This window comes from Anastrepha ludens, chromosome 5 (assembly GCF_028408465.1).
Source record: "Anastrepha ludens isolate Willacy chromosome 5, idAnaLude1.1, whole genome shotgun sequence".
In the NCBI taxonomy this organism is placed as follows: domain Eukaryota; kingdom Metazoa; phylum Arthropoda; class Insecta; order Diptera; family Tephritidae; genus Anastrepha; species Anastrepha ludens.
The window spans coordinates 102,419,226-102,435,717 of NC_071501.1; the positions used below are offsets into that span (position 1 = coordinate 102,419,226).

The 16,492-nt window shown below is 37.3% G+C and overlaps 1 protein-coding gene across 1 annotated transcript in view; it reads left to right on the forward strand.

The window, feature by feature from the left end:
• The window catches only part of LOC128865270 (SUN domain-containing ossification factor), a 67,104-nt gene extending 53,236 nt beyond the window's left edge, over positions 1–13,868 (forward strand). Inside the window, exons 3-5 of the mRNA XM_054105425.1 lie at positions 1,387–1,568; positions 3,834–6,040; positions 10,019–13,868. Coding sequence (XP_053961400.1) covers positions 1,387–1,568; positions 3,834–6,040; positions 10,019–11,623 — 3,994 coding nt within the window. The 3' untranslated portion in view covers positions 11,624–13,868. The remainder of the gene's footprint in view (positions 1–1,386; positions 1,569–3,833; positions 6,041–10,018) is intronic.
• The last annotated feature ends 2,624 nt before the right edge of the window (positions 13,869–16,492 follow it).

The window sequence follows — 16,492 nt, forward strand, 5'->3', positions numbered from 1 at the left end:
TTAATTTATTAGTTTGAGTTTTCGAGATATCCTAACCTAAAAGTGCAAAAAACCCCATTTTTGCCCATATTTGAGGTTATGTAGCCTTGCAGATGTTTTCTTTCACCAAAATTAAAGGATGGCATCTTTAAATACAATCCTTCTTTTTTCAAATGGCGTTTTGTTTGCTCAAATATCATTTTTTTTCGCAGAGATATCGCATTTTGAAATTTTCATGTTTCGAAATTTTCCTACACCTGAAAATCGATTAAGATAACATAGACATGATATAGTCGATTACTAATTTTCTTGGGTTTGAGGGCCTGAAATATATGGATTAATAGTATGTAAATTTGGAGTTTGTGGGTAAGCCTGCTTGCGGTTAAGTGGGTTAGCCTGCTCGCGGTATGATAGAGCAATTCTGAGGCCAGATTTGGATTCAGCGCATCATAAACCTTCGGAAATATATAGTCTGGTTTCTGGGTCTGAATGTTGGTTAAATTTTGTCGGCCTGTGTAATCAGCGGCATCTTTGCGGTTCGGTGACTACGCAAATCAGCCTCGGCCAGGCAACGAGCGATAGTTCTTGAACAGATTGGTAACTCAAGCTCTTGTGCCAACTGTGGAGCACTTGAAGAATGGAAATTTCTTTATCGCTCTTGCTGTCCCAACATCAGTTTTTTGTGATCGGCCTCCACTACTGCGAAAGTTTTATTTGTTTTATAAAATTCCCAATAATTCGTGAAGTCGACGACTTATAAATATTAAATTTTAACTTTATCTTTTTGAGAAGTTCCGTTATTTTATAGTAATCAATAATACGCATGCACAAATTTCTCAATTTTCTCAAAAATTTCTCAATTAAAGCGTATTGTCACAAGAAATTCCTGCGCACATATGATGCTCAGCAAATATCTCGATCAAAATAACGCAATACAGTTAGAAAATGAAACAAGGGATCGGTCGTTATATATATTAGTAAAGCAAATGAAGTTGCAATTGTTTTGTCGCGGACTTTCACGTATTTTAAACTTTTTTGGAATATAACCGAAAAAAGATGTCATTAATCATTTTAAAATATGTTTCCGATTTCTCAATAAAAATAGGGCTTTATTAGAAAAAAAAATTGAAGTTTGCGCTTCAGTTGCAAATAAATTGTCCGATACTGTATATAAAATCTATTGTTTCACGTGCATATGAAATATTTTTCACGGTATAATAATGCCCGCTTACATATTGAACAGCCTTGTAGGTAATCTCGGTTACATATCTAAATTTCAAGTTTTTCCTTGATTTTCGTTACCTCATAATGAGCTCCAATTAAAACCCTTTTAAATATTACCATAAGATATTCACTTCGGTTTATCCGTTTTAAAATGTAACATACTTTTTTTTTGTTTCTTTGCAGCTTGCCCGATATCACGGAGATTCCCACAATCACAGTGACAGAGTTGCCATTGGAGATTTTGGAGCCAACACGTGGCAACATTGATGCACTAGTCATCGATGCGGCGAAAGAGACCATAGCGCGCGAGCATGAAAATCATACGATGGAGATGTTGGAGAATAGCAGTGAGGTGATAAGAAAAGGTACTTAGTAATTAAATGTAAAAGAATTTTAAACCCACAATAGAAAACTTGCTACGGTACCGAGTTGAAAGTAACTTTCTGATATTGCAATCCATCGTAGGAAGTTTCTTCGTCGAAATTGATTAAAAGTTGATAAGAATTCTCCAAAGCTACTTTTCTTTATTTATTTATTTATTTATTTATTGTCTTTGAATGGATACATTCTTACAGACTATATTAAGCTAATGTACAATAGTTTATTAGTTACTAAGAAAAGAACGATTTAAGATGATTGACTAAGATGCCATACGGCCATGTAAAATCAGCACCAGAAGAATTGAAAAACATATTTAAATCTGAACATGCCCTAGGAATCGGAGCATTCATCCCATAGTTGGTTCTCGAGAAGCCAATTTTAAAGGTTTCGTACTGTCGGAGCCTCATATTGGGTATATTAAATTGAATTTTACTTAAGAGGGAAGGACAATCAATAGATCCAGAAATAATACGAATAATAAATGAGCACGATAGAATAGACCGTCTGCTATCAAGTGGTTTTAAGTCAATTAGTAAACATCGAGAGCGGTACGATGGTACAGGTTCAGAAAAGTTTAAAGATCGGAGCGCAAAACGAAGAAAGACTTTCTGCACTCTCTCAATCCGATTAGACAGACCTATTTGGTACGGTCTCCAAATAATAGCGGCATACTCTAATCTTGATCTAACAAAAGCACAATACAATGTTTTGAGAGTGTGTGGGTTGGTAAATGCAGAACAATTTCGGCGAACGAATGCTAGCATCGCATATGATCGTCTTATGACGTGGTTAACATGGCTGGTGAAATTCAGCTTAGAGTCGAAAATAACGCCTAAGTCTTTAATTTCCTCAACGGATTGCAAGGGTAAGCCAGCAATATTATACGAAGTATGCAAAGTGTTGTTTGATTTAGCATATTTTACGTGAAAGCATTTGCTAATATTTAGTGACAGATGGTTTAAATAGCACCAGTTCCGGACATTGTGCAAGTCGGTTTGCAACTTTTCAGAGTCCCTAACACTGTTAATCACCGCAAATATTTTAAGATCATCAGCATACAACAAGTGTTCTGCAAATGAAAAGCAAGAACCAATATCGTTAATAAAGAGTATAAAGAGGAGGGGTCCTAGAATACTTCCCTGTGGGACACCGGAGGATGCAATAAATGCACGGGATGTCGTATTATCGACGGCTACAACGCAGTGTCTGTTGGACAAATATGATTTGATCCAAGACAAAAAAGTGGAGTGTATACCCAATGATGCAAGCTTCGACAAGAGTATTCGGTGCGATACTTTGTCAAACGCTTTAGAGAAGTCTGTATAAATTGCATCAACTTGAGATCTGTTCTGGAAGGCTGAAATGCAGTAATCATTGAAAATAGACAAGTTAGTGACAGTGGAGCGACTTGCAACGAAACCATGTTGGTTGGTAGATATTAGGCCTTTGACAGCAAAATATAACTTATCATTTACTGTTATCTCAAAAAGTCTCGGGTGTTCACATCGGAAAGTGAAAATTTCTAGGCATCAAAATTAAGTTAGGTTAGGTTGGAATGGTTGCCCAAGGAATGGGCACACGGAGTCGTCGTTTGTGATACCATTTTGAAGGAGGTAAGGTGAAAGAGAAAACCGATGGGATGAAGGGAAAGGGCGAGGAGAGGTGGTGGTGGGATGGTTAGGAGGATGGGTTTAGAGTGTGTAGATTATGAACGATGACTGTGCTGCATTTGCGTCAACCGCCTTGTGCTGCTGATGAGATGCGTCAGATTTTTAATGTCAACGCCAGCTATATCAGTAGGCGTAGCAAAGAAGAAAGAGACAAGATGCCTAGATCATGACCCCGCCAGAGCAAGGTAGCTAAGGAGAAGCTGCTGAGATGATACCAACTCATCCTCCATACATCCGACGCAAAAAGAAGCATCAAAATTAGTTGAAAAAAGAATTTCGTTGCATGTCGAAACGCACTTTATATGCGACATAAAGAAGGCTCATTCAATAGTCGTAGAAGAGAATTGCGGAGTCATGCACACGTCGTAAAATTAGAAAGGTGTTGGTAAGCTCGCAGCAGAGTTTAAGTAACTCAATAGGCAATCCAACTGCTCTTCGCTGGATTTGCCCCTCTGCAACGCTTCCAGCGTAGCTCACTGATGCCCTCTCCATTATTGGTGCTCCATTATTAACTTGTTATATTTCTTGGGTTCTACTTGCCTGCACTCCTTTTTATCTACTTCAATTAATTCTTTTCAGATGAAGAAATCATCAAATTTGACGATTCTGGTGGTGGTGAAAAACCGCAGCCTTCGCAATTTGACTCAGATCTCACTTCAAGTGAAATTCCACAAAACATTCCAAACGAAAATGTCACGAATGTGGCAGCACCTGCAGCGGCAATAACGCCTACGTTACCTACGCAAAATGAGGGTGCCAGCCCTACACCCTCCACCACGCTCACAACTGCCACAGAAACTGCTGGAGGCGATAGCAATGCGGGCAACAATCTCACGGCAGAAGAGGTACCCATTCCCGTTTTCTCGGAGTGGGCACAAAAGCAAATGGAAGCGGCCGAGAAGCAGCAGGCGAAAGAGCAAGAAGTGGTGAATACATCGACACAGAAAAAGAATCACACCAATGGCGATGGTAAACGGCCGCCGCCGCTTAAAATGCGCAACAAAAACTATGCGGCACCCGATTGTGGTGCCAAAATAATCACCTCCAATCCAGATGCAAGCAACACGGGTGCTGTGTTAAGTTCGTCTAAAGATGAATATATGTTGAGCCCTTGCGGTAATCGCATTTGGTTTGTGGTTGAACTCTGCGAAGCGATACAGGCACAGAAAGTTGAATTGGCCAATTTTGAATTGTTCTCATCTTCACCAAAAAATTTCACCGTGGCTGTTTCGAATCGTTTTCCCACACGCGATTGGTCGAATGTGGGACGTTTTATAGCGGAGGATAAACGAAATGTACAGAGTTTCGATTTGCATCCGCATTTATTTGGTAAATTTGTGCGCGTCGACATACATTCGCACTACTCCAAAGAGCACTTCTGCCCCGTCTCACTTTTTCGCGTTTTCGGCACATCAGAATTTGAAGCTTTCGAAACGGAGAATACACCACATGGCGACCTGGAGGACTTCGATGATGAATTTGGGCAAGAACAAGTGCACGCAATGAGCCCAGATATGAATCTTTTCAAATCCGCCTCTGACGCAGTGCTCTCAATAGTCAAGAAAGCCGCCGAAGTGCTTGTCAAACCGGTCCATCAACAGAATACAACGTTGACGCGCGTGCAGACGCCTTCGTCTCAGTGCCGTACCCCTGCGACGGGGCAATACATTTGCACCACCAACTGTAATCAGCCGTTGGTAGCGCGCATCAATAATGCGCTCTCTTGTGAATACCAACAATTGCAAGCGTTGCTCAAAGTGCCTTGGCTGTTGAAAGATCTACTTAATACGCAAATATGCGCCAGGCATTATGGCATTGAACTGAAAGCAAAAATTGCCAATGAAGAGTGTACGAATGAGCCATATAGCCATGCTTTGGAAAGGAATGTGAAACACAGCTACTACCTGAATATGTTGCCGGTGGAATATGTGGGCGCGCTCTGCCAACTGTTAGCGGCGCAAAATAAAATTAAGTCGACTGCATCCGCTTCACAGGACACGCAAGGCGAAAATGTCTTAACGGAACCGCCACTGAATCTCACCATCGACAAGAAATTGAAAAAAGATGACATCAGAATAATCGATAGCACGCAAAAGAAATTAGTAACGCAAGATACGACAAACATAGGTAGCGGCATTACAACTGAGAGCGTTGAAGCTACGTTTAGCGGTGAAGGCGCTGTACCGAGCACAGCAAGCACTCCTAGCAGTGGCGTTGATGACGAACAGCTGGTACGTCCACCACCAATGGGCGAAGTCGAAGCAATAGAAACAACTACCAATGCACCGCTCAATAATGGTGGAAAGGAACCAACAGCCGATGTAAATATATTCAATGTACCTACACCTACAGAACCGCAAGAAAAAAATCAGCCGCAATTCAATGAACCAACCACAGAAGAGGTGAGTAGTAGTGGTGAATATATTGAAGATGGAGGTAGTAGCAGTATCAGCACCACCACCACAACTTCTTTACCACCTGCAAGTATGGACGCCAACAAAATACCCGCTGACGACGTAAGCACCGACGATACGCTGCCATTGCATCCTACGCCGTCAACAACAGCAACACCCACACTGGGGACGCGCAGTGAGGAGGATAACGCCTCTTGGGAGAATATCGATAACCTGATCACCTCGACAACAGCAGCGCCGGTAATGGCAGCTGGTGGCTTATCTACTGATGGCAGTGTACACGGCAATCAACCGGGTGTGAATCTACAGCAAAAAATACCCAGTGGCCCACAGTCGGAGAGTGTGTTTATACGCCTTTCGAACCGCATCAAAGTGAGTATTAAACGTATTTGTTCTTTTTTTTTAAATTTAATTTATAATCACCGTGATGGAATAATGTGAGGCACACCCACATTTCATTATCAATTAAAGTAAAACCTCGAATCTCGAATATTTTGTTTCTTAATCATTTTAAACCGCTTCATATGTATGCTAACAGTACTACCACTGACACGTGCTCTACAATATTATTTCATATTTATCTCTTCAACTAACACTCTAGTTGTTTGAGGCAAAGACAGTTCCCGGCTCAATTGCTTATCTTCGCTTCTGCTCGCGTGGCTGCAAACTGGATAATAGAGTTAGGAGTAATATCTCAGAACAATCAGGAATAAAGAAGTCATTGTCAATGAAGAAAGTTATTGAATGCCTTCGATCAGAAAGGGTCGCATACCTATCACAACGTCCTTATATTTTCAGTCAGACATGCAGCTCTGAAAGCGGCTTATACTAACTTCTATCGATTAACCTGGTATTCCGCTTTTCGCTAAGCGAAAAATTTGTGTACCAAAGCTGCAACAATTTGGCGATGATCAAGCGACTTTGTTTTTAGGCACTTAGCGGAATCCTATACGTGATTATGGGATTACATAACTGGTTGTCAAAACGAAAGTAATGCAGTACTATCAAATCTTTTGCAACGTTGTTTTATTCACTACTCGCTAAATGGTTGGTGAATTGAATGCAGCTACTTTCACAAAAAACCCCAAACTGTAGTAAATTACCGCAGACCTCTTAAGACAATAGTTTAGCAGATTTCTCTTCAGCTTGTATGGCTACTGGAATACAGCAATAGACCTGGCAATGAACCAACAAACAACCTCTTAAGCTAGCGCTCGCTACCTGTAAACTAATTACAAGAAAAAATTTTATCAAATATGTGACTACACTAAACTCATGAGGTCAGAATTGAATATGAGACGCTCGCCAGTACTCCTCAGACTGGGCAGAAAAGAGTTTTCCACAGCCATGCCGCTGCTAACAGCTCACACCATTATCAGAAGGAATCAGAGCTATATGTCTTACCCCTTGAACACAATTGCAGTGGACAGCGGGTAAAGGGTTGACGGATATCCGCTGTCAAAATTAGCACACATTTAATAGCATGAAATTGCACAGAAATGCGTCGGGGACGAACTGAAGCTGTCAGTTATTTTTACGGTGTCAAAATAATTAGATTCATTTCTATTTTCTCCGATGGGTTGAAGACTCAGGGTTGCTTTTCTGATTGCTTGATGGCAAATTATCAATAATTTGGAAATAAGTTATTTTTGTGTAACAATGGGCTTCAACGAGGTGTTTCATAAATATATGAAACGAAAACATTCCATTACAAAATCAATGTTATTATAACCACAAAATATCAGCTGAAAACCGGGCCGTCACAACAGTGTTTTCCGTCCCCGACCGAATATTTCGACGGAAATGGATCAGCTAATCACCAACCGTCAACCCGCTGTCCCTCTGTAATTCTCTTCCGGGGCTTAACAAACCTGCTTTACGCATGTCGTGCACTCTGGAGAAAGAGACGAAATTCATGAGTCCCGAATATTTTGAGAATCTGAGTGATACAGCTTTATTAAGAGATATCCGTCACAGTAAAAAATCTCCCACAAAGTGCGTTTATGTCAACTTTTTTTCTCCAGTATCGAACAGGTTTTTCCGATTGTCGAAACATTCTTCAGTTAACCTTGAATTTCTTACATGGACTCGAAACGATGCCCAGAGTGGTATAGCCAGCGCCACATAGAACGGCGGTATATCCTACCGGCCACATTCACCTAAGTTACCTCTTTGATGCGCCGGTGCAAGAAAGTTAGATAAAAACAAGAAAACGAGCTATTGATTAACTTCGTTGCTGTGGCTGTCAGTGAAATTAACCACCTCGTTACTTCGTTGCTACCCTAACACACTTCTTCGTTCAGGTTCTACGTATTAAGGCTTATTTTTTTAGCTCTTTTTTACATTCTCCTTGGTGGCTCATTGAACTAGCTGTTATCGATGCATTTACTTAATCCTTACGTATATCTATAAGTATGTTTGTGTGTATATATAGTTAGTTCTCCTTTGCCGCCTTGTGTTACTGGTTGTTGCGATTGGGCGGGTATTAATAATGGCAAATTTGCGTGTTTGAAATTGTTACTCCATTTAGTTTAACTAACGCAAGGCTCTTTGGTTTCTTCACGTAATGCCGCTTTTTATTAGACACCATATGATTTGTGTTGTAGGTGAATATTTTTTGTTGGCGTTACGCAGGTCTAGAATCCAGTTGAAATTAGAACAGTATGATAAAATGATAAGATATTAAGGAAAAAAATTGCAATTTTTGCAAATTTATTTTACACTTCTCTAATTTGTGTTCAAAACTACCTACATTCTATCAGAAATTTGTATTTTTAACTTTAAAAAAACTCTATAGCGTTTCTTCGACAAGCATCAACGAACTGGTATTTTTCATTTTGGTACACTCACGAGCTAATTTTTTTTAGACTTCCATGTTTGAAGCATTATTAATATGTATTTATTTCTGCCGAACAGTTTGATTTTCTACTCAGTGCACGAAAATATTTACAATCTGCTAAGCGACCCACCCGAGAAAGCAAAAAGCACCTTAAATGCATAACCCCGAACATGCCGATACTTTCAGCTTTGAAACCGAGAGAGTTATATTTCAACTCCCAGACTAAAATTTACTTTTTTTATGTTTTTTTTTTTTGTGTGCTTGCTAATAATGCATAATGCTTCCTCCGTCGCCTTTTATTTTTAACATAGCCTGGGGTATCTGACAACGAATAGATAAAGCGAAAAAAAAACTCGCTCGGTAGGTTTATTTAAATTTTGAACTCGCGAGCGTGTACTTGAAAAATTTTAATTTTTATATTTGCTCTTTATTTACTTATTTAGCTCGCGAGAGTGTGCTTGAAAAGGCTTGGGAAAGATGTATTAGGTGATTTAAAAGCTTTTCTTTCGCTTTATTTTGGCGGTGAAATTAACTTAGCTGCAATTATTTTGGTTCCAAACAGTTTTCTAATATTTTCTAATATCCAATCCATGGCAAAAGAATAATTGCTCACATGTCGACCGGACTCGTCGATTCCGATCATTTTACCAACATTTTAAACGATTGGCCTACAAAAGCCAACCTAACCCTAACTGTATTGAGTCCTTAAAGAGAGCAAAGTTTTTGTTTTGCTGCTCTGGCTTTTCGCCTCAATTACCTCGAAGCTTCTCTTTTTTACCCTTATTTTGGAATGTTGAGACACACGACTGGCTTTATCTAACACAAAGCTGTCAAAAAAAAACCAGCTTAATGTCACCTTCAAATCGCCGACGACTTTCGATAAAATCGGTTTTCCCGCTTCTATTTCCGAATAAATTTTTTTGTTCCTGTAACTGTTTCTATCTCAGGAAAAATTTCCATAATTTCGGCTTTCTGAAAAGATTTTAAAATTATCATCACTTCAGGTATAACGTCTTTTATTGGGAATTTTTGTTTTAAATAATGATAATGATGGAGAGTATCATCAATTCCTCTTCCAAAAAAAAAATCGTTCCTGATTCGGGAAAGAACTTTATTTCGGCGTTTTTTTTTATTTTTATTGTGTGTATTTCAAATATGGAAGTCCAGTTTTTCTCTCAGCTCGCATTACCCATCAAACATTTACCATTCCTGTAGTGTCGGTTTTGGAAACGGAAAATTTCTCTTTTTACGTTAACTTTTAATTTTACCAAATTTAATTTCTCATTACTGACTATTACTTTTGAAACAAAACCTGATATTTGTTAACTTCGCTTCACTGTGCGTTTCACTGTGCTACTGCACTTGCACTTGGCTAACTTTATCCTTTTCCTTTCAGTTTCAATTCGACTTCATTCAGGTGCCTTTGTACAAAATTTATACATGGCTACATACATATGCTTGTTTCTATCGCTTATTTAATTAATGTGGTGTTCGTCATTTTTATCCTGCAGGCGCTGGAGCGAAATATGTCCCTGTCCGGGCAATATCTGGAAGAGTTATCACGACGCTACAAGAAGCAAGTGGAAGAACTACAACTCACACTCACCCAAACAGTACAAACCGTACGCACGCTGGAGGAGCATAGTCGGCGACAAAACGAATTGTATCAGTTGCTCGCCCAACGCAATTCCCAGCTGAAGGAGGAGCTGGACGATTTGTCGTTGCAGGTGCATGCCTGTATTGTGGTTATAATCTTTGTGGGTGCCTTTGTTTTTCTTGTGCTCATGGTGAGTATACTCTTCTATCGTGCGATGCGACGCGAAACCAAGGAGGTGTTGGCGCTCTACTCAAATGCGAACAGAAAGAAGGCATCCAGTGCGATGGCAGCAATACAGAAAAAACTAAATCGGCGCAAATCCTTTGAAGATTTCTCGGATCATCAGCAGAGCAGCGAAAAAATGCGACGTCCCAGTGAAGAGGCGCTAATGATACTTAAGGAACGCAGTGGTGCAGGTAGTGGCGGTGAGCATGAAGCCATTGAATCTGTGGGCGATGCGGCAAGAAATGTGTCACAGCGCGAGCGTAAAATCTCGATTTGTTATACAAGTGATTCGGGCGCCACACTTAATGGCAGTCACGGTGCCCAAAACATCAAACAGCGACGCAAAGGTGAGAAGCACTCTTGGCCGAATACGGAGCATACGCAGCAGCAAGCACGTCGTCATCTAGCACAGCTGCAAGCAACAAATGAAGCTGCAGAATCAATGGAGAGCTTCGAAAGAACGAATAATGGCCGTCCACCACGAGCGCCGGTGTTAAATGGTAATGAAAACTTTAACAAACCCGCTGGAAACAAGTCGAGGCGAAAATCACTACTACCACGTCGACAAACCTCGGTATCGCATGAGTTTATGGGCAGTGCGAGCTTGAATAGTACAGCGCCAGAGGAAATCAGCGCCGCTGAATATGATGAAAGCTTACGACTCGAAGAAGATGACCTCGACAATTTCATACCAACCTCCGATTTGGCGTACAACGAGTTCATGCCCGAAGGACCGTCTGGTTATCAGGTAAACAATGGTGTGGAGGTGAATACTGATAGTAAGAAATCAGGCAAAAAGCTAACTCGTCTCACAACACCTGGTTTCTTTAAATCGCCCTTCGGCAAAAGTCGCAACAAATTGCGTGGATCAAAATCGACTAAACATCCCCATGAGTCAACTTCTTGGGAATGGTATCGTTCAAAAAATGCAGAATCCAAACCATTAAGTGGCTCGGCGTCAGCGAGTGGTGGGTTTATGCGCGCCTCACCAACAGTTAGTTTGGATTCATCATCGCTCTCGGAGATATTGCTACCCAATAGCCGAACAGAGAATTCATTTCGCATACTCGAAGAGGCCATACTGTCGTCAGGCGAGAGCATAGCGGCAAGCAGTGTGGCGACGACTGGCACCAATGCCACAGACAATGGTAATGGTAATGGTAACGCAAATAGTAATGGCAATTATAGTAATGGCAGTAGCATCGCTAGCAATAGTAATCGCAGTTCCACTTCATCCACATCGACGAAAAAGAAAAATCGCAGCTTCAATAAGATATTTCGCAAAGTATTTTAGATTGCTTGGAAGTATTTAAAAATCAACCAATTTTCTTTCGGAGTAACTGAAGAATTTCTTCGTTAGATGCTTTGCGCAAACTTCAGAATTCTTTTGAAATTTAAGAACCGCTCAGAAAATATTTGTACAGCCGTTTGTGTGATCAATGCGTTCGAGAACGCAATACTTAAATGTCCACAAATTAAGAGTAGAATATAATAGTCTGAGTTCAGTTCTTGTTGCTTGCACACGGTGAGCGTAAAATAAATGGCAAATTAAATATATTTTTTTCGCATCGCATTTGTACAATAATTAACAGAAATTGTTCGCCATTTTTTTTTTTAATTTTTGGAATTTTTTAGGTTTTCCAATAAACCTAAACTTTAAAGTCTGAAAAAAACTACAAAAGAAATACATTGATTAAAAAAAACTATGTACTTACACGTAACATCTCTTTTGGCGCTTACTGTATTTAAAAATGCGTTTCTAGCATATTTAAGAGGACGAGTCGATTTGTATAAACGAGAATTTTTTTTGCCGCACAATTTCTGCTTTAAACAGAATTTGAGTTAAAATGTGTAGAACCGTAAATTTTTGGAAAAAATTTTTTTTACCACAGTAATCATTATTTTTTTTAATCTTTCAAATAACTATTATAGATATACCATATTTTCCCGTATATTGACCCCTGTAGGTTCGAATCTCCGTGCATGAAACACCAAAATTATAGAAAACGTTTTTTGTAATATAGTAGCGGTCGCCTCTTGGCAGGCAATGGCAGACCTCCGAATGTATTTCTGCCATGAAAAAGCTCCTCATAAAAAACCATCTGCCGTTCGGAGTCGACCCAAAACTGTAACCGTTTGTAAAACAACATCAAAATTAACACCACAATGGGAATAGGAGCCCGGCTAAACACCCAGAAAGGTGTATGTATGTATATATATATATATTATATTTTCCCGTGGTGTTCCTAGGTGGTACTTAGGTCCTCATTATTATTACTCATAATATTAAAGAGTATGGAGATATATTTTTCAACACCGCCAAGTTGCTTTTTTGATTACAAATACAGTTGGTTTTTATTGTTTGAAAAAAATTCAAAAATTTTGGACTATAAGGCCTGGAACAATGAACTAAAATGTTTGTAAATGGTTGGAAATTCATACCCTAAGTAAGTGCTTTTTTCTAATAAAATAGCAACAATATTTTGTACGTTTGATTGTCAAAGCAAGGTATTGGAGAAGTAGAAAACAAAAAATGAACTCGCCTTGATTTATTCTGGGCTGACAGCCACATGAACACGGCGAAAGAAAAAAAACAACAAATCAGCTGATTTGTCAATACCACCTTTAATAGATTCACCTTGGTTTCAATAATAGAATGACTGTGTTTTTTTTTCAAATAAAGTGTAATTACAAAGCTACTTGCAAATTTGTAAATCAATCCGTACTACAATCTTCAAGTAACCTCTCCGCTCTGTTAGAAAAAAACAAGGCGCTATCGGTAAAAACGCTTTTAAAATCTTACAAGCATCTTTGGCGGAATTGAGCCTTTTAAAACAGGTTAAGAATATTACCAGTTTAATATTGTCTGTACGACCTTAAACTGTTGTTAAACCTAAAAATAGATTTTTTCTAAATCCTGCACGACTTAAGAGACTTGCGAATTTCTTTAATTGGGTTTGAACGTATATGTGAATTTCATGAAGCTTAACATCCGCGTGATCTAAAGTAGGTTAAAAAGATTTTATGCAGCACAAAGAAAATTTTAATTGGGCAAATTTTCGCTAACATTTTTAATACCAAAAGGAAAACGACTATCTGACTTTAACATTTTTTTTTGTTTTTTGTAACCTAATATTATTATTATTATAAGGGTAACCTATAATTAATTATTATTTTTGGTAACATATTTCCACTAAGAACTTATGTAACTGCAGCTTAGAGTTGTGATAATTTTCAGAAATATCAAATGTTTCCAATACTAATTCAAGCTTCTGATTTTTGTTTACATGTCTGCCATTTCTTGTAAAGAGGCTCATTTGCAAGTTTCATGTTTTTGAAGGAGTATTTCCTTTTATCATAGAATTTACATATTCAAGCTTCAAAGTAGGAAGAATTCTCATATACGTAGAATTCTCTCGGAATATGGAATAGTAATTCTATTTTATATACAATAATGGTTGTATGCATTTATCCGCAAAATAAATTGGAAGATCTGGAAGTGATTCTCAAATTTTGGCGACAATAATTTTTTTTTAGTTTTATTAAATAGATTTTTTGAAAATAACCTGCAAAGAAAAGTGGGTTTGGATACTTTTCCTTTTTTTTGTTTTTGCTTTTTTTTTTTGCCTATCTCTTTCTGAGGCTAACTTATATTTCATTGCAAAAAGTAGGGCTCCGTTGTCACCCCACTGAAGCTAAACTAAACTTTACTCTCTTTCATTGGCTCTTAACTCCAATAAGATGATCCATAGGTGGCCTTAAATGAAAAAAAAATGTTTGACAATAATCTTAAAATTTTTTCATTAAAAAAAAACAAAGTTTCTTTGATCAACAAATGAAGCGATTTAAGCGTCTGACAAAGAACATACAAACTGTGAGTGAAGCAAAGTGAGTGTCATTTTTGACGTACTGCCTATGAACAACCTTCAAAATTTGAAATTATAAATGCTATTCGAGGTAATTTCAGTAGTAGTAAAAAAGAAGACCTTGATTTTTTTTTCGATCTGAAAAGGTTATATCTGATTCGAGCTGTAACAATTCTAGCAGACCACGTACTGGTTATGCAATTATTCTATCTTCGGTTAACAAAATATAATTTTGCATCTGCAGAAAAGGGCTACTAAAATTGTTCATTAATTTTAATTTACTCTAAATGGCGCTGAGAATCGATTTTTTGCATGGTTTAATTTTTTATAAAAAATATAGTTTGTATTTAATATTTTTATAAAAGCAGTATAAATAGAATTCTCATCTTTTTTAAATTTTTCCAATATTTTATTACAATTTTTTAGAATTTCTCCGGCTATGAAGGCCTTTTTATATTAAATGAAATATACTTTGTTGCAAATTTACAATAACGCATTGACTTGTTTATTTTTATGTATGAAGAAAAAGCGCAAAACTCACTGGGAAGCGCTGTATAAATGTTAATAGTAGCCAGTTCAAACTTGTAGTAGTCAAAAATTGAAGAAGCTACAAATTAAAAAAGCAAAGTTAAAAAGTTTGAAATTAGCCGATCTTTTTTAAATTTTCTAAAAACTTTTAAAAAATGTTGTTCAAATATTTGAAAAGTTAAGGTTATTTTATTCAGTTTTCGCAAGTTCTTAAACAATTTTTAAAAATTGTATAAAAACCGTGACACTTTAATTCTAATATGAATAAATTTTTTAGACTAAAATACCTAACACGAGTTTGTAGCAAAAATTGGGAAAATTGTAAAAAGAAAAACAAAATTAATTGTATGATTTTTAGTGACGTTCACTATAAATCTAATGAGTCGAATTTCACAGTTGTCGAACTTCTTCTTGTTTGTGCAGTTAAGGGGTTAGGGGTAGTCAGAGGTCCGAAAAAATTATGATTTTCAATAATTTTTTTTTGCTTGTCAGTTGCTTTATTTAATTTAATTGCATTAATACATCGTGTTTCGGCTTGACTTTAAAAATAAAAAATAATAATAATAATTGTAAATGTTATCGCTGTTTGTGTGGAGCCCGTTTCTCCTGAGGTCCCTTGCGGTGATCATCACAAGTCCTTGGAGATTCATTTAAAATCAATCGGACAAGAGAAATTAGTTTTATTAATAGATAATCTTGTGCCTGATCGACGTTTTTTTTTTTCAAAATTAACAATATGGCGGCCTCAGAAACAAATTTTCAGATTTTCAAGAAAAAACTGACAACTAGTTGTTTAAAAAAATTCTAAAAATGTTTTGATCAGGCACGAGTTTTTTATGTTTTTCAAAAGCAGTATACATTTTATTGAAATCTACCAAGCGGTTTTTAAGTTACAGTGATCACCAGTTCAAAAAACATTTACGCATTTAAAGTTTTGCTTTCGAGCTTCGGAGCGCCCGAGCGCCCTTTGTTAATTGTTGAATAACTCGAAAAGTATTTGTCAGATTCTCTTCAAATTTTCGCACAATATTTTTAAGATATTATACTTTAAGAAAAAGCAAAACAAAAATCAAATTTTTTGAAAATTCTGACTACCCCGAACCCCTTAAGTTGAAACTTAACCGTGCATTTACCACTTAAGACAATTCTGTTTTTGTTTGTTCAAATGTAATTGATTACGTGAAAATACTAGAAAAATATTTTTAAAAAATTATCACCCCGATAATAAGCTCGACGATGCTATATTTGAACAACTTTTTTTAAAATCCCATCCCATGCATTGGAAGCATAAAATCGTTTTACACTGACCGTACATTATTATGCACTAAGCATAGCATGCTTATAGGCGCAGTTAATATTATATATTGACCATTTTAGTAACGGTAATGAATTAAATGAAATTGATAATTGATATTATATTACGATACATATTTGGCTGTATTCATATTAGCCATTAAATTGTGGGCTTAAACAAAAATTATTTAATTAAAAAAAGTTTGTGTTAAAAATAGTTGCTACTTAAATTAACTCAACTTAATTTTTTCATTCGGCCTGTTCCCTTAATTGAATATATATTTTTTTTATTCAAATTCTATATTTCATACATACATACATATGACATGTGCTTAATTTTTGTTTAATCCTGCTAAAATTATGCCATTACATCATGCCGATATCACTGAGCCCATCTTCACTAACGCTTCTTTTGAATTGAACGTTATTTTTTGAAAATTTTCATAATTTAATGGACGCTATCACATGCTTGCCTA